Source organism: Electrophorus electricus, chromosome 12, assembly GCF_013358815.1.
Source record: "Electrophorus electricus isolate fEleEle1 chromosome 12, fEleEle1.pri, whole genome shotgun sequence".
In the NCBI taxonomy this organism is placed as follows: Eukaryota; Metazoa; Chordata; class Actinopteri; order Gymnotiformes; family Gymnotidae; genus Electrophorus; species Electrophorus electricus.
This window is the reverse complement of record NC_049546.1, coordinates 2,117,527-2,135,802: the sequence shown is the minus strand read 5'-3', so window position 1 is coordinate 2,135,802 and position 18,276 is coordinate 2,117,527. Positions and strand designations below refer to the sequence as shown.

General features: G+C 45.4%; 2 protein-coding genes across 2 annotated transcripts; one reads left to right on the top strand and one right to left on the bottom strand.

The window, feature by feature from the left end:
• Positions 1-287: 287 nt before the first annotated feature.
• ccdc135 (coiled-coil domain containing 135) lies at positions 288-11,840 on the bottom strand. Its single transcript, XM_027017192.2, has 18 exons — positions 11,790-11,840; positions 10,145-10,284; positions 9,657-9,831; positions 9,240-9,365; positions 8,830-9,024; positions 8,519-8,695; positions 7,739-7,957; positions 7,340-7,468; positions 6,664-6,736; positions 6,409-6,537; positions 5,920-6,048; positions 5,586-5,803; positions 2,661-2,876; positions 2,262-2,372; positions 1,674-1,784; positions 1,117-1,314; positions 734-873; positions 288-454 (listed from the first exon to the last, which is right to left on the bottom strand). Exons 2-18 carry the CDS (start codon positions 10,282-10,284, stop codon positions 370-372), a joined length of 2,571 nt encoding a protein of 856 aa, XP_026872993.2. The 5' UTR covers positions 11,790-11,840; the 3' UTR covers positions 288-369.
• A 630-nt stretch (positions 11,841-12,470) lies between these two features.
• Positions 12,471-17,180, top strand: lcat (lecithin-cholesterol acyltransferase). Its single transcript, XM_027017163.2, has 6 exons — positions 12,471-12,750; positions 12,913-13,069; positions 13,730-13,845; positions 14,100-14,195; positions 14,554-14,778; positions 16,037-17,180. The coding sequence occupies exons 1-6, from the start codon at positions 12,606-12,608 to the stop codon at positions 16,651-16,653; spliced, it is 1,356 nt and encodes a 451-aa protein (XP_026872964.2). The 5' UTR covers positions 12,471-12,605; the 3' UTR covers positions 16,654-17,180.
• The last annotated feature ends 1,096 nt before the right edge of the window (positions 17,181-18,276 follow it).

The window sequence follows — 18,276 nt, the reverse complement described above, 5'->3', positions numbered from 1 at the left end:
TTCCAAAACTGACGATGATGATGATGACTGCTGCAGTAAGTCACTGGATGAGAGCGTCTGCTAAATGGCAAACGTAAACGGAAGTGTATTTGTGTTCTGGAGCTGGTATTTAATCACACGTGCGACATCTGCCTCTCGTGTCTTTCCTAACGCAGTCTCCTGACCCTAATGTCCTAATGCTGTACTCAGGCCTGCAGTGTGTGTTTGTTTGGAAGGTTTTATTCTGTTCAGGTTTTCTCTTTTTTTTTTTTTTTAGTTTTTTAAAGCATCACACTGACTCTGTATGATCTGTCAGAACGTAAATGACATTTAATGAAACCAAACACAGTAGCCTAAACGCAGGGAATCTCGGAATGTTCCAGCACAGTCTCAGCTCAGGTGCAGCGCCAGTCTGGGGTCCTGCTTCAGTCTCTCGTCCAGTGCCAGGTACCTCTGGGCCGCTCCGTCCTTGTGCCTGCAACATAGCCATGGTCTTCAGGGCTCTGTGGTCCTCACAGGAGGACAAACCACTGTGCTCTAAAGTCACAAGGTCCGGGGCAAAGCTGTGCGCTAACCCAGTGACCTTCTAATGGAAAATGTAGCTTAAAAAATAGCTTGTATATATTTTTGTGTGTGAATATGTAAAAACACAATTCACAGTTCTCCCTTGGACTGTGTTGTGTCCTGAAAGAATCGGCATCGATACTCTAAAGTGAACCAAATCGGATCCGTGGAAGGACAAAGAAAAACCTACCGGCTCAGACGGAGCTTCAGGACCTCAATCCTGAACAAAGCGTCAGAGCAATAGGACAGGTACGAGTCTTCGTCGTCCTTTGTCATGGTGGGCTCATTCTTCTGGTACCAAAGCTGTTTCTGCTGCAGCTCCTGGGTCTCCTGCACAGAGACAGAGAGGTGGGGAAGGTTTAGCCATGAAGTTTCTGGACATCTCATACAGATAGATATACGGTAGATTAGGGCCATTTTCAAATCTCCTGGGTTTTGTATTGTGCCATTGTTGAAGAGGCGGGGTTTATTAGTGAAAGAGGCAGAGTTCTGCAGGATTAGAGGCTCTCAGTTGAACAGCCATACATTAGACACGTGGTGGTGTTTTTTTGTTGTTGTTTATTGCAGCGAGACCTTCTCAAAACACGACTGGATGCGGTTGGCTCTGGATATGAGCCGCTGTTTGAGATGGGACAGGCAGTCCGCTCGGATCTGAAGGGCCTGCTCCCGGGTCAGGCTCTCTGGATCCCCGTGCCGGGCCAGGAACGGTGCCAGGACGTCCAGTTCCTTCTCCTCCTCCCTCCGCAGACGCTCCTCCTCTGCCGTGCGCTCCTGCGGGAGGCGGAGAAGCAGCAGGACGGGAAAAGGAGGCGACATTGTTAAAGGCTCGACAATTTTGTTATTGTGTGCTGAGACAAAGATCACACAAACCAGTGCTTTAAAAGTACAGTGTGTGTGTGTGTGTGTGTGTAAGGATAGAAGTCACTAAAGAATTTATCCAAATCTGTAATATTTGAGTAGACAGTGATGTTAAATGATGAGTAGTTGAGATCTGCAGCTCTTTGTTCAGGTAAAATGGCTTTTATTGTACCTTTAATTACTTAATTGTTCTCAGTGAAATTAAGTGAAGTTAGAAATATAGATATGTAAAGATGAAGAGGAGTAAGTTGTTGGTAATAAGTTTGTCTAACCAGCTCCTCCCGGTGGTGGCCTGCCTTCTCATTCCTGGCGGTGTCGTAGATGGAGATCTGAAGTTCGATGGTGCTCTCCTCCTGCTCTCTGGCAGCCAGGATGGCCCTCACCTCACACACACACACACACACACACACACACACACACACACACACACACACACACACACACAAGCCTGTTAATTTCCCAGAGTAAGACCACTGTTGTAGAGCCAGTTTTTCCTGTGAATTCCTGTCATCCTGTAACGCTCTGTAAACAGGACATCGAGCATGCAGCGTTCAGTTGTTTTCAGACGGCAAAACTTTGTCTTCTTGTATGGGTTTCTGCAGCCATTTGACTTGACAAGTCCTCTATTTAAGGCAAATATCTTAAAATAATCATTTACTAAAGAATATAATCTTGATATTACAAGATAAATGGGAGTTTGCAGAACACAGTAAAAACTCTACTGGCGCAAACACCAAATGTTCCGTCAATTGTGCATATCTGAGCGGAACCTACGGACAGAAAAGTGTTGCCTTATACAATATAACCAGCGCGGGCGAAGAGGAGCATGTTTTTTAGAGGAACGAGGACTCTGTCTCTACCTCATTCTCAGACTCCCTGATCCTGATGAGGACATTCTCTTCCTCCTTCATCAGCGCCATGAGGGTCTCGTACAGAAGCAGGTTCTTGCAGGGTTTCTCAGACGGGTCCACCTGTAGGTACGGCAGCGGCAAGAGGTTAAAGCGAAAAATGTAACTGCTTTTCCCATAGGTCAGGCGTACCCAGCTAGACTCCTGTCAATCTACCGCCCTGCAGAGTTCAGCTCTGACCCGACACCGATTCAGTTCATCTGGACAATTATTCTGAATATTCGAGTTGGAACTAAATTCTGCAGGGCCATAGATATCCAGGACCGAGATCAGCAGTAGATCCGGATGGCCACCAGAGGGCAGTGTTGCACAATGCTTGTGGTTTGCTTCGTCTCACATGAAACACCCGACCTGAAACGTGGAGACCATCTGTGGCGTGAAGGCATGTGGGATTTGGGAGGTGCCCACGTTGTGGGGTTTGACGAAGTCTTGCCAGGCAGGGATGATTCTGTCCTCCTCCCGATGGTACGTCACCTGGATCCGATCTTCTGACAGCAAGAACACTCGCTCGGCTACGTCCTGAGCAGCCGGTTTTGACCTGTCCCTGTGGAACCTCTCCACTACCTTCTGCGGACACACACACACACACACACACACACACACACACACACACACACACACACACACACACACACACACACACACACACACACACACACACACACACACACACACACACACCACTGACCCAAGTTCCAGGTAATGTAAGCCCAGGCAGAACAGGCTTCTAAGTAACAGAGGCTGGCTATGGAAAAGTACACATATTTTTCACAGCAAGATCAATCTTAAACAACATTTTGGCGATTACAGCACTTTTGCTATTAAGCTTAGGGGCAATCACTGAGTTTTAATGAATGCCCTATATCACACCCCTAGACATCAGCCTGGTTTCCTTGATGAATTTGGCGATCTGTTAACAGAAACAATGATTGAATATGACCATATTTTGCTCACTGGTGATTTTACAATCTATCTTGACAAGCCTGCAGATCCTACTGCTAAAACCACTAAGAAAACTGTTAGAAAGCTCTCCATTACAGATGACCCAGTGACACATTCTCTAATCTTGCGAGAACCTGGTGGACAGCTTGTCCTGAAGGAATGTCCGAAAGCTATAGCACCTCTAACAGCTAAACAGAGAAACGGCCCTACTTAAGATGAGTGGAAAAATTCTGCCTCATTAATTGGGTATAAATCTGTAAACTGAACTCAACACACAGATATGCAGTACCAAGACTTACTTTTCAAGCCTGATTGAAAGCCCCCTAAATAACCCTAAATTTCATTTTACTACAACTGACAGATTGGTTAACCACTCATCTCCTAGCACCTCATTAGAAATGTCTAATGACAAATGTGAAGAATTACTGAATTCTTTGCTAGTAAAATCTCCTCCATAAGGAACAGCATTGCACGAAGTCCACAGCCCCCCCGACCTGCTAGGTCGTAGTTTGACAGAATGTGCCTTATCTGAGTTCTTAGAAATCGACCTTTAAATCACAAAAGTCTTTATTAAACACTACTAGCTGTCCTCTAGACACCATACCTTTCAAATACTTTAAACAAACATTCGCTGCTTTGTCAAGGAGCATTGTTATAATTGCCAATCAGACATATTAACATAGAACCTATGACCAGAGTCTCAGAACAGCAGTTATCAGGCCTCTTCCAAAAAAGAAAAAATTTGACCTCGCTATTCTCAGTAATTATAGACTGATCTCTAATATTCCATTTGTAGGAGAGATTATTGAGAAGGTGGTCTCTTTTCAACTTCAACAAAATTTAAATAGTAATGAATTAAATTAGTTTTAGAGCTAATAGTAACCACTCTAACCAAAGGCTTTGTTTAATCTTAAATTAAACCTTGACACCGGTAACCTTTCTATACTGGTTCTTCTCTATCTCAGTGCAACATTCAATACAGTACACCACTGTATACTGCTAAACCGTATAAGAGACTGGGTTGGCCTAACTAGAATTAGTCTGAACTGGTTCCAGTCATATCTGACCAGTCGTGAGCACTATGTCACATTTGGTGCAAGCAGCTCTAAATGCCACACCATATCCTGTGGTGTCCCCCAGGGTTAAATTCTGGGACCAGCACTCGTTAATCTCTTCATGCTTCCGTTTGCCACAGCTGTCAGCAAATATATCTCAGACGACACACAGTGATATATGTCCATGAACACTGATACCCAGTGCACCGTTGACTTTTAACTGTCTAGAAGATATCGAGTGCTGGGTGGGTCATAATTTCCTGAAACTCAGTGATGACAAAATGGAATTTATCAGAAACACTTGTGAGCACACAGGTTCAGTAGCTTGTCTTGATCAGTGAACTATGACCTAGGTTTTAAAGGCCATGTTAATAATGTCTAAAGAACAGCATTCTATCGTCTTCATAACACAGCCAAGGTCAGAAGTATCCTCACTGCAGCTGATATCCAACAGCTTGTGCAGGCATTCGTATCATCTCGTTCGGACTGCCATAGTGCTCTGCTAGCAGATCTCCCCACGAACGCTCTCAAGCCTACAGAGGCCAGAATACTAGCAGGTGCAACAAAAGGTCATATTACACCCATCTGAGCACCTGTGTCGTTCAGAACTGACCCTAAAATACTGCTGCCTACTTTTAATTGTTGACCTGTTCCTGCCCTCTCTCCCACAGGTGGATCACGAGGCATGCAGCCAACATGCTGATGGGCCTGTGATGGCTTAAGCACTTTCAGGGCCTTTCTGTAAGGCCTTTTATTAAGCTGCTCTGTAGCAACTGGTTTTAAAATACTGTTTTCACTTTTACTGTGCACTTTGGTTTAAATAGTTATGTAAATATTTTCTAATTATTTATTATTAAATAATATTTAGGTTATTATTTTATAATTTTTCAATATTTATTTTAAATAATTCATGTAAATATTTTTACTTTATTCATTCTTTTAATTTTTTCTTTCTAGTGTATTTTAAAATGAACCTCATTCTCAAATTAATCACATTTAACTTAGTTTTCTTTTTCTTTAATTCTCTTTCATTTTAGTTTTTGGCATACACCTTCTTGAGATGATAGATGTCAGGATGTAATAGTCTTTATTATCCCATGTACCATCTATTTTCTGTAGAGTACTTAAAACACATAAACTGTGTTTGAGAAACTGCTAAACAAATGATGATGATGATGATTATATGTATGGTTAATGTTAACAGTATTCAGTGCTTCAGCAGTTGAAAAGCTGAGGGTGTGTGTGTGTGTGTGTGTGTGTGTGTGTGTGTGGTCATTACCTGGACGGGTCGTTGTTCGGGCGTTCCTCCCGGACTGTTAGTTCCAACCCGCTTGCTAAAAACGACGTGGCGGTAGTAGAGGAAGTCGGGTCGACTGTCGAAGGTCTCGGTCATCTCGCAGGGCGTCTCCACCCGGCGGGCCAGGCTGTCGGGCCGTGCATGGCTGTAGAAGTCCATCTGACGCTCCGTCTCAGACAGCAGAGTGACGTACCTGTGGCCTACACAGCCGGTTTACCACTCATGGGAACTTTAGACTTTATGCTAGTGTACATGTAAACAAACCCAACAACAATAATAATGATTATGTATGTATCAGATTCCGTGGCTTTATTACTTTTCAGAGCGTAGCTCCGCCCTGGATTGAACTGCTCCAAGGTGACACTGGAGGCTTTATTCGGTTCCCTCTGCTGCAGCTGGTCATGTCGGTGCCTATACCACTCAGTCACCGTGTTGGCCTGGGTGCCTTCCCCACAAACACAGAGGAGGAGGAAGAGGAGACGGTGCTGAAGACCATCAGGGCAGTGGTAGCTAAGCGGTGATGGTCCTTGACTTGTAATCCAAGGCTTGCTGGTTCAAGCCCCACTGTTGGGCGCCTGAGCAAGACCCATAACCGCCCTCGATTGCTCAGTCATAATTGTAAGTCGATTTGGATAAAAGTATCAGCTAAATGCCTGAAATGAAATGAAATCAGGTACGACTTTTTTCCTCATCAGCTCTAGAAGAATGAGCCAATCACCGACTAAAGACTGACATCAGCTGATGTATATGCAGCAGGCTGAAACTAAAAACAAAACAAAACAAATGGCCACTCAGGCAAGCTTACAGTCCAGGTCGTCATACGTAGTGAGCTTCCTGACCAGTCCGTTCTTCAGGAGATAAGGCGCAAACATCTCCACCGTGGCCTTCCTGTATCGGATAAGCTTCCTGCCACCGGGACAACGATTTTCCATATCTGCACATCCCCCCAAAAATAACATTGCCACTTACAAAACGTGATGGAGGGCACCAGGTCAGTGTGACTGGTATGCAGGAGTTATGAAAGGATATGCATGGGTCAAAAGTCAAATGGGGTGGATACCTTCTCTTGAAATGTGGATCTTCATTACCCAAGATGGGGGCATGTGAAACACTTTCTGTTCTTCTTTTGCTTCCTGTAGAAATAAGCCCTAAACAGGTTGAATACAGGACGCTGCACGCAGACGGGAACACACACTACACAGATGATACAGGAAGGTATAGTGGTACATTCAGAGAGGAACGCAAACAACAAACAAGAAAAGGATCGCTCTAAAAATAGCCATCGAAATTGAACGGTTGCTGTTTATGTAGGTGTTTGCTTTTTCCATTCGCCATAAATGTGGAGCATTAAAATCAACGGTCTTGGCTCACACGAAATATTTGCAAGATGATATTGAGCAGTGACGAAAAAAACTTTTGTCTTTTGTTTTGTCTTATGGAAGCCTTAGAGCAGGTATCAACCTCAGTTTAGCTAACAGGTCACGTTACGCTCGGGCCAAGGTCAAGTGGGCTGGACCAATAACACAACGATTTAAAGGTGTCAGTTATCGCCTTTTATCTAACACCCACCTTTTGAATGCACAAAGTGAGCATGTATTTTATAAAAATGTTTATATGTTTTTGAGGTATTACAGCGTACTTCAGTAGTCTCTATGGACAAGGCCATCAGCCTAATGCTGTAAATGTAAGCGTAAGGTTTCCCAGTGAGGAAGAATGGCTCAGTCTACCATACGTACCTCCTCCTCATCCTCGTCCTCTGTCTCATGCTGTCTCTTCGTGTCAGGAACGAGGAGTAGCGACTGGCACATGGAGCTACACAGCAAATATTCCCACTTTACAGGATCACCCAGGTCATAGGTCATCTCCTGAGAAACGCACAAACAAGGTTTCCCAAACCCAGGCTAAGTGTAGGCCTCGCTCACCAATGGAACTGGGATCCATTACGTGAAAACCTAGTTCCAGGAATCCAGACCATTAATACCACTGGACTGTACTGTGTCATGGAACTGAATCATAATGGCACGTAGAGCTTAGTAAAAACACACACAAAAATGTACCTTTAAAATCATTTATTGCCATAAAAATGTCTCTCACCCATTACACCTGCACGCACACACACACACACACACACTGACCGCGCAGCCGAAACGACAGTCTTGCATGTTGACCCAGTAGTTCTGCTGATTCCAAATGCACTCAATCCCCAGGAACTGGTTGCTGGTGGTGGGGTAGCTCTGGCCTGTGAGTGGCTCGATGAAGAAGCTGTCCGGTACCTCCCGGTTCCCCGGCAACACCAGCACCCAGCAGTGAATCCTCAGGCCATAGAGAGGATCTGGGGGCGGGCTCTCGCTCTCCTACAAAAAAGCAGCTGTCTCTCAAGTTCCCTTCAGAGAAAAACTAGCCCTCCACTGGCCATAAAGTCACGCCATAGTACTGTATCACCCAGTTGATCTCACTGATTAATTCTACCTGCTGGCTTGGACCAGCTGGCTTGGACCTGGGGAGGACTTGTTCTTTGTGAATCTGAAGTGTCCATCTTAGCCAGGCTGGAATACAGGCTGTGTGGTGTGTGGTTCACTCTGTGTGTGTGTGTGATTCAGCCTGTGTGTATGTGTGTGTGTGTGTGTGTGGTTCACTCTGTGTGGTCATGATGGCTAAGCCAGGATGTGTGTTAGGATCAGATCCCAGTTCTTTCCTAACTCTGTAGTACAGTAGCTGTTCTCAGAGGGCTGATTCTTCATTAGGACTAAAAATACACTTATCTGTTTACTATCATTCACTATCACACAGTGATGTCAACATTGTCTCTGCAGCAATCGGGAATGTGAGACACTGTCTTAGCTGTGTCCTTAACGCCTGCTAACATACACACGTGTTGAAGTGTGTGGTCCCCGTACAGTTATGCTTTGTCTAACCTCCCTCAGTCCCTGCGCGTCCTGCTGTGTCCTGAGCTGCACTGCACACGCCTCCGCCTGACGCAGCTCAAAGCTGCTCCGTAGGTCACGGGGGGCCTTCACCGAGTACCTCTGCAGGTCACGGGGGGCCTTCGCCGAGTACCTCCGCACCTCCTGCTTCTGCTCAGCTACCTCCTCCTGAACGCACACACGCACACACATACACACACACATGCATCTTTATAAAATAAAGATGTCCACAACACGCCCCCACTCCTCTCCCGGCGTTGTGAGTGGGTGATGTATGTCAGTATGCCAGGTTGGCCACCCACACTGATACTGGGCCGCAGTAAGGGACACTCCTGGTGGCTCTGGTTGAGAAGGCACATCTCCTTTACGGCGTAGCCGCTGACGCAGTAGGCATCGTAGCCGGCGCCCAGCAACAGGCTGCACAGGAGGGTGGAGAAGTCGAAGCAGCTGCCCCTCTGAGTCTTCAGGACCCACGTAGGGGAGCGCAGCTGTTTGGGCTAGACAAAAACACACACCAGTGTGAAGGATACATCACTTCTGTAGCAGGTTGGGGAGGATTACCGAGAAGCACACACACACAAACACACACACACACTCCGCATAAGATTGTCTCTTAAATGCCATAAGGCAACCGCAGCCGTTTAACGGCACCGCACACACCGTTATTAGGCTGTATGTTTAATGACGTGCTCGCACAGTGAACAGTTCCCACCAGGTCGATGGGGGGGTCCAGCAGCTCCAGGGAGAGGAAGTCAGAGACGAAGCTGGCACAGCCCTGCCAGTGGTAGAGCTCAGGGATCGGCAAGAGCGTCGGACGCAGCGTGGTGCTCACAAACTTCTGTCGTGAGGGGCAGAAGACACAGAAGGAAAGCAGTCTGAGGAAATGCTGAGTCATGCTGCCTCATCTGTAGGCCAGAACGGGAAGGATCCCGTTGCCAGTAATAGGACACAATGCCAGTACTACTGCGGCTTGCTAACGGAGTTTTTGAATCCAATCTCCCCAGTGGACCCTTCTAAGTACGCGAACATGGGGTGTGTGAGGTAGTGCGAGGCTGAGGAAGGGACTTCTCTACTGCAGCACTCGGGGAGTTACTGAGGTGTGCTCGAAGCAGGACGGTGCAGTGCGCACCTTCACGCCACACTCGTTCTCGGGACAGAGGAACAGGGGTCTGCGGTCAGGGTACAGGTGAGCGTACTGGCAGCGGACGTTCTCTGCCATGGCCAGCAGCAGGTTCTCCTGAGAAGAGTTCTCCCTGTAGGAGGAAGGCCACTCTCGCTGGTCCACTCCAGGATCCGGTTCCAGCCTGCAGGGAAAGACAGGTTCCGTACGGAAGCTCCAGCAGCTTCAGTCCGGCTCACCGACGCTAACGGTCAAGGTTTGCTAAACAGACGGTCTATGCTGTCTCTGCCGTGGGAGGTTTTTCAGAGTTCGTTGTCCCTGATGACATAATGTGTGTATGGTGCCTTGTGTCTTTCTGCGGTTAATGATTCTGAAATGTAAACTGCTGTGGTGATTGTGAGCTTGGAGCATCATCTGTTGTAACTGTGATAAGGGGACATTTTTAAAGGGAGCTTGTATAGAGTTTACCGTACGCCCATGAACGTGAGTAACCTCACAGGTGAGGAGCCCGGGGGGCCACGTGCACTCTGGACAGCATCTCCTCCAGCTCCTGCAAATCCCGCAGACCTTCGTCCTCTCCTGCCTCCTCCTGTTCTGCTCCTTCCATCTCAGGCTCCACCTCAGGCAGTACCTCCATCTACAAACCAGGAAGATGTGGTGAACTAAAATGTGGAACACACACTTGAAAATGCTACTTCCTATTGTTGGAGCTCAAAACCCCTTCACTGGTGTAGAATATACAAAAAAAAAAACAAAAAAAAAAACCCTCATCAGTATTCATGATCAAAAGGCTACTCAGATCTACTGAGATTTGCAGTCACCGCCCAGATTATTTGAAACACGGTTGAACAGTTTAATCTATAAACTGTCCATGCGTTGTCAGTTCTGTTAGTCCTTCTCTAGCCCTTCGTTAGTGGTCAGTTTCAGATATTTCCGGGTGACGGTCCACTCTATACCCAGCGGTGACACGCTTAAACACCCCTGCTGTACCTTATGACCTTGTAGCAGTTCCACAGCTGCAACCACACCATTACTATATCAGCATTTATGCTGTCAAGCATGGCCCACCCAAAACATCTCCAAAAAGTCAGTAGTGGCCCTGTGCTTAAAGACTGACTGCTGAATACTGACAATGGAACAGAGAGCGGTTGATGAAATGTGGATGCCAACAGGTGGGACCCATAAACACACCCATAGCATAGTTGTACCTTATAAAAAGGCCAATGAGTGTAGGTACAAGGTAGGTGTTCCTAAAAAGGTGTCTGGTAAGTGTAAGTTCCTAAAGGGAAGACTAAAAATATATGTATAAAAACTATTTTATTTATTTAAAACTACCATTTTATTGTTTCAAGATGTATTGTAAATCTTAATTAAATGCATTTCTTTCACACTGGCGTGCTTTAGATTGTTTCCACTTGACTTCCATTTAAACATGGAAACATCTACATTTACAGCATTTAGCTGACGCTTTTTATCCAAAGCGACTTACAGTTATGACTGAGTACAAATTGAGCAATTGAGGGTTAAGGGTCTTGCTCAGGGGCCCAAAAATGGCAACTTGGCAGTCAAGTACCTGAACCACTGAACTCCCAGTGCCCAACGTCTATGTAAGCAGGGGTGACAATGTGGATGAGAGGAGAGTGTTTGCACCTCTCTTTTGGTAATACAACCCTTTTCTTTAAAATGAACAAAAAAAAAAAAGTCATTTAACACAAAATAAAGAATGAAGGTACGAATGTAATTTTCCTCTGAAAATTAAATTTATGGTCTATGGGCGAAAAGTGCACACATTTGCCAGCGAGTTTTTTTTCTGGGTTTTGGTAGCAAATCAATGGTTTCCTTTAAAAAGCTGTTTCTCCCACAGATATTAAACATGCTTAATGTGCTTAATTACCCAGTACCAAAGAAATGTAATTTATTCTTGTGACACAGCCAAGTGAACAGTAGCTACTAGCTAAGCTCGGTAGCTGCTCATAATAAAAGATTATCTTAGCTTAGCTAGCTAACTAGATGGCTTGTTAAGTGTGGATAACTCAGACCGCAAATCGAAAGATATGCCAGCTAAACCATATTTTAAAGGAGCATTAAAACTGATACACATTTTTTTCTCTTTGCTTGCTCTCTGGACTACAGTGCGCCTACCTTGTGTCAGCAACACGAACGGTTGTTTACTACGTTTCGTTTGGTTGCCATGGTGACCACACCTTGGAAACAGTTGCCGAAGAAATAAGCTAAGTAATGATAATACTGCACCCAGGTCTAGATAATACAATAATACATATGAACTACTCATGCGTTGTTGTTGGTGAAGGGTCTCAAGGAGATATATATATATATATATATTCCTACTTCAGGTTTTTGCGAGTGTGACTCTATCTGATAGAAAACTCTAATTACCAGGGAATTTTGTTCCTACAAATCAGCATTGGCCTATTCACGGAAACCAGTTAAGAAAACCAGTGCTATAATAAGCACTAAGATATGCCCTAGCCTATCGGGAAAAGTTAAATCTTCCACCACTCTGGTAAATATTTGGCTGTACAACACTATGTAGCAAAACAGCCTTGACATACCGGATCAATAGAGCCAGTTTGCCTTTTGTAACTTTGCTCGCTGTGTGCGTGTTACGAAATGCAGTTGCTTCTTTTTTCTATATCTTTGTTGTACCGGTTTAAACTTCTAACTTTTAAACTGAACCCCAAGAAACAATATTCGATTATTTGTGCTTTATTATACCGTTCTGGACCCCCGTTTCCCAAAATCCTCGTTTTAAATGAGAACGTGTGACAGCAATGAACGCGTGCGCGCGGCGATGACCTCAGCCGTTCTTAAGTGGAACACGCCACCCCCCTCGCGCTCCGTCGGTGCAGGCGACTGTCATTGCTCCGCAGCTTCCACAGGCGTCTCGCGAGAGAGCCGAGTCCGTTAACGGAGAGCGAAATAAAGAAGGCAATAAAGATGCGCCGTCCGCGTGCTCTGTCCTGCGCTGCTGTGGTGTTAATCGCGCTGCAGCAGGCTGCAGGATTCTGGCTCCTCAACGTCATCTTCCCACCACCAGCCAGACCTCGCGTGCCCTCTAACAGCACGCCGCCTCTCATTATCGGTAAGAGAGTTTGGGTTGTTTTCATATATATATATATAATCTTATTTTATGAGCGACGCCAACCTTAATTACGGCTTTTCACGAGGACGCAAAATCTCTTTTTACTACCCCTGCGAACTCTTCGACGTCCTCCTCAAATCTGTTCGAACCTGTGTGATCTAGTACCTGGGAATCTGGGAAACCGCCTTGAGGCCAAGATTGACAAGCCCACGCTGGTCCACTGGCTGTGCTACAAGAAGTCGGAGGGGTGGTTTCCCCTCTGGATCGACCTCAACATGTTCATGCCTATTGGTATTGACTGCTGGATTGACAACATGAGGTGAGGAGCGGGACTGGCTGAGCTCGGCTCCCGACTCAAGGAGGTGCTTGCTGAGATAGAACATTTCATGTGCATGTAGGCTCTTAACAGAACTCATCACTTTTAAAATGATGTTCCAGGTGAGTTGTAGGCAGATTTGTTTAGTTGGATGTGGTGATTATATGCACGCATAGCGGTAGCTAGTTTTGGTTTATGCTTTCACATTGCGCAAACATGACGCGAGTTGGTGGAAATGCGGCACTGGTTGGGCTGAACGCTGCACAGCTCGCAGCATCCTGCAGACTGGCAGCGTGCCAGCTTGTCCTCATTTAGAGACAAAACACCTACGGCCTCCCAAAACCTCTCCTTCGTGTCACTTTTGTGCGCTTTATTTTGTTTGTATGTGCTTAGTACAATCTCTACAAATATGAAGTAGACTAATAAAGTTTTCTGAGAAATATACTGTCCACCTAAAACCCTGCTCCTGAAGTTAGCCTCGGTTTTATTGACCGGCCCTTTTTCATTATTGATGAGGGCTCCGCTGACAGGAGTAGAGCATGACTTGAACGCTTAAGCACTGTGTCTTCTCAGATCAGTTCCTACATGTCTAAAATAAGGACAGAAAAGGAGCTGAAATGTTAGCCTCTTGCACAAGACTCGCTGTGTGTCTTCATGTCATAGGATTGTGTATAATCGGACAACTCGCAGGACATCCAACGCTCCTGGGGTTGAAGTCCGCGTGCCAGGCTTTGGTGAGACTTACACGGTGGAGTTCCTGGATACGAATAAGCTGGCAGGTGAGTGGATGTATTCATTCCCATCAATTAAGAATCACTAGATGAATAAAATGAATTTGAAAGGTCCGCTTCAGGTTCGTGGAACCATACTGTTAGTGCTGGGATTGTAAATGTGAATTCTGGGTTGCAGTGGCTGAACTTAAATCGGGCTGAAGGAATTGAAGTGAAACAAGCAGGACTGATGTCCATTCTTTGACCTTGTTCGTTTTGGCTCTTCTCTCTGTCTGTGTTTACTGATGCACCTCTGGTTCTAGGTTATTTTCACACGATGGTTCAACACTTGGTCAACATTGGATATGAGCGGAACAAGACCATTCGGGCTGCGCCCTATGACTGGAGGATTGCCCCGAGTAAGTGAAGCCTCTCCGTGTCTCGCTCACAAACACACAGGTTCCCACACACAACCATACACAGTTCTCTCCCTCTCCGCACACAGATGGACACAGCATTTTATGTCTTCTCTCTCTCTCTCTCTCTCTCTCTCTCTCTCTCTCTCTCTCTCTCTCACACGTGCTGACACACACAAACAATTGCCTTAGTAAAAAATGTTCAGCTGCTGACTCTTCATGGTCACGTCTCGTCTCTGAACCACAGCGACAACATCTGCAACACATTATTGTATCATACTGACCCAAGTGTGACCTTCACACCACGTTTTTGGTTCATTTTTATATTCTGTGTTTCCATTTGTGTGCGGCGGGACCCAAGATGAGCAGGGTGAGTATTTCTCAGACCTGAAGAACCTGGTGGAAGAGATGCATGACGAGTACAAGCAGCCCGTCTACCTACTGGGCCACAGCATGGGAAGCAACTACATCCTCTACTTCTTGAACCAGCAGAGTCAGGCCTGGAAAGACCGCTACATTAAGAGCTTCATCTCCCTCGGAGCCCCTTGGGGTGGAGCAGTGAAGTCCCTTAGAGTTTTAGCAACAGGTACCAACAACACACTAGTACTGATCGGACTGAATGGCAGTTTGATCACTCCATGTTTTTGTTTTGTTCCAATCTCCCAATACACCGCAGCCAGGTATGAAGAGCTGAATAACTCGTAGTGGGTCAGAAGCTGGTAGGGAATGAGCAGGTGGCCGGGGCAGTGGGGGGAAATGTTACTGGGATGGTGTCATGAAGGCTGCCACCCTACCCAGGTCTGACAGGTGGTAAACATGACCTCTGACCACCAGACCAAAGAGCAACTCCCTGGTATAGCAGCCAGAGCACTCCTTTAACCTTCCAAAAGTGATGGCCTCTGTCACCCCATCCTCCAATTCAGACAGTGACGATCTCTATCACAATGCCTTCACCCCTGGGGAGCGCCCCTGCACGTGACACTTTCCACATGTCCCTCTGCATGCAACTGCCCTGTCCATCAGGGCCACGCCTGTGCCCCTCATGAACAGGGGTCTTCGCACTGGGTTTCACTGTGTGGAGGGAGGTTGGAGGTTGATCAACCTGGGGCACGCTCCTGATGGCCTCCCCACCATTCCACTTCTGACACCATGTGTAACGAAGGCTGAAGGCAATGACCATACCTGTGTCTCAAACCCACGTACAACAGGGGGCAGACATGACCACCGTACCGAAGAGCCAGGTCTCCCATTTCACCTGCTCAAAGTGACTATGCCTGTCACGGCGCACTCTCTCCTTCCCCTTCAGGGAGCACACACCTGGACTCCATCCCTTCATCATCCAGAGTCATGCCCATGTCCCTCCCCCAGAGCACCCACCTTACCTGCCTGAAGTAATGATCCCTGTCACAGTTGGAAATGGATGTTGGAAATGGAACAGCTGTCTTCATAAGGGGAGGGAATGAGGAGCATGATATTGGCTGCTGGGGTCAAACCAGTGACTTCTTGGCTCCCACACCAGACATAAATGTTAACTTATCAAGTTCAGTGTACTAGGCTGCAAGGAGCTTTTGAGATTCATCTGATGTTGATAAAACATAGAAAACATTTGCTCTTGTATTTCCTTCAGTAAAACGTATTGATCCTGTACAAAAGGTTCAAGCGAAGTGAAAGAAATATCAATACTCTTTCCTTTTGAGTATCACAAATATGTTCATTTCAGCAATAAAAGCTTATCTTAAGCGTAATCAATAATTGTGCTGATTTTTATGCAGTGCATGATGGACAGAGTCTGGCCAGAGAATACCAGAAACTGATTTTGATTGCTGACTTTCCAAACTCCTCAGGGGAAAATGACGGTATCCCGCTGGTGTCCACCATCAAGATCCGCGAGGAGCAGCGAATGACCACCACAAACCCGTGGTTGCTCCCATCCATGGAGGCATGGCCTAAAGACCATGTCTTCATCTCCACCCCTTCCTTCAACTACACCAACCAGGACTACAAGCGCTTCTTCACCGACATCAACTTCGAGGACGGCTGGTACATGTGGGAGGACACCAGGACACTTACAGCAGGCCTCCCCACCCCTGGCGTGGAGGTCTACTGCTTCTATGGCGTGGGCCTGCCCACTCCTGTTACCTACGTCTACGGCGAGGAGTTCCCGGACGCGGATCCTGTGGACATCTTGTATGACGATGGAGATGACACCATAGACAGCCGTAGCATGAGCATGTGCAAGCGCTGGATAGGGCAGCAGGAGCAGCAAGTGCATGTGACTGAGTTTAAGGGCATGCCTCACCTGGACATCGTCTTCAACCACATCGTCCTCGCCACCATCCAGGAGATCCTGGAGGGGACCTTCAAACAGGAGGAGAGGGTTCGCATGGTTACGGTGAAGCCGCACGCCAGTCACACCGAGCCCTTGAGTAGCACTGTGGAGAGAAGCGACACTGTGGCTTGACTTCCCCACCAAAGATGCACAGATGCGTGGTGGTGGTGCACTTCATACTGGGTTCCTGTTTAATGTAGCCAAACGGTGCCATTGTCAATTGAAGGATAAAAGGCACCATTTGGCACAAAAGTGTGTGTGTGGGGGGGTGATATCACCACCCTTAGGTGTCCTGCCTTTAGCCTCAGTATGAGTTCTTCACTGTCCTCATCTGCTGGACAAAAACTGCTATGCAACTTGATATTCATTTATTTGATGGCCTTCTTCATCAGTATTTTAGTAATCTCTGTTAGAAATTTGAAACATTACAATAGATGTTCCTCTATTTTTGACCATTTATTTCTATGGTTCACAATTATCTTGCTTTTTTTTTTTTTTTTTTTTTTTGCCGCCATGTTTTTGACTTTATAGTTTAAAATGTAGACACTCTTGGCTTCACCATGTAGTATTTATGGAACAGGGTGTTTTTCATTGATAATGAAAAGTGTTTGTCATTTCAGGTTTGTTTTTTTTTCTTTGTTTTTTTTTTTTTTTTTTTTTTAAGAATTAAAAAATAATTTGCTTCATTTATATCAATTTATCTTTTGCATTTGGTGTAATTTTACATTTACTCATCACTAATTTGAATTAGTCTGAAGTCTGGGTGTCACAGAGGTGGAACCATCGAGGCCTGTCTATGCTGCAATCCTGTCACCTTTCCCCAGAACACATGGAAGCTTGATGACCTTTGATCTGATCGGAGGGGTAAAAGTCTGGTTAAGACCAACAGAACAGTCAGTTTTCTGAAGGAAAAAAACCCCTCGGTGCTAGTGTGTAACGCTGTTGGACGGCACGGAGAGAGCCTATCGGATGATTGAAGAATGGTTTAGAATAAACAACTGAAAGTGACTGAAGACAGTTTTGGAGAAAAATCTTTTTTTCAAGTTAAAATGAGAAATACTTTCACTTCAGCATTAATGGCTCAGTTTCATCTTAATCAGGGAAATCACTTTAAACATCTGCTCATACATCATCACAAGAGCATTTTCCCTGATGGTGTGTTATATGGGTAAATCCTCAACTGGGATGCATTGGGGTGCATACCAGAAAACAACAGTAGTTCTGTGGGGGGGTTCCTCACTAATCCATATTAATTTATTATTATTATTGTTGTTGTTGTTGTTGTAGTAGTATTCCACATTAGTAGGTGCTGTACAGAACTGGTTAACTAAACTGCTAAACAGTGCAGTTTTCAACTGCCACAGGAGTCCCTTGGTGTCATGAGAAGCCAACAGTATCAAATTGCATTTTTCACTGTAAATAAATATACATTTTCACTTACTTCACAAAGTTAGGTTTATGATTATCTCCATTAAATGCATGCCTATATAAATATATGTAACATAATAGCCTACAAAGAAATGCTACCTACCAAACAAATCTTTTTCAACCAAATACACTATAATAAGGTTATAGTATTAGGCTACTGTGTGGTGTTTTTGTTTGTTTTTATTATTTTTAAATTTTTTAAAAAATAATTTCTTATAGTAACTGTTCTCATCACAATAACTGTATTTATCGGGCTATTCCTCTGCATTGTGTGGGCTTTTATAATATTAAAAGCATTTTTGTAAGTACACAGCTGATTATATTACT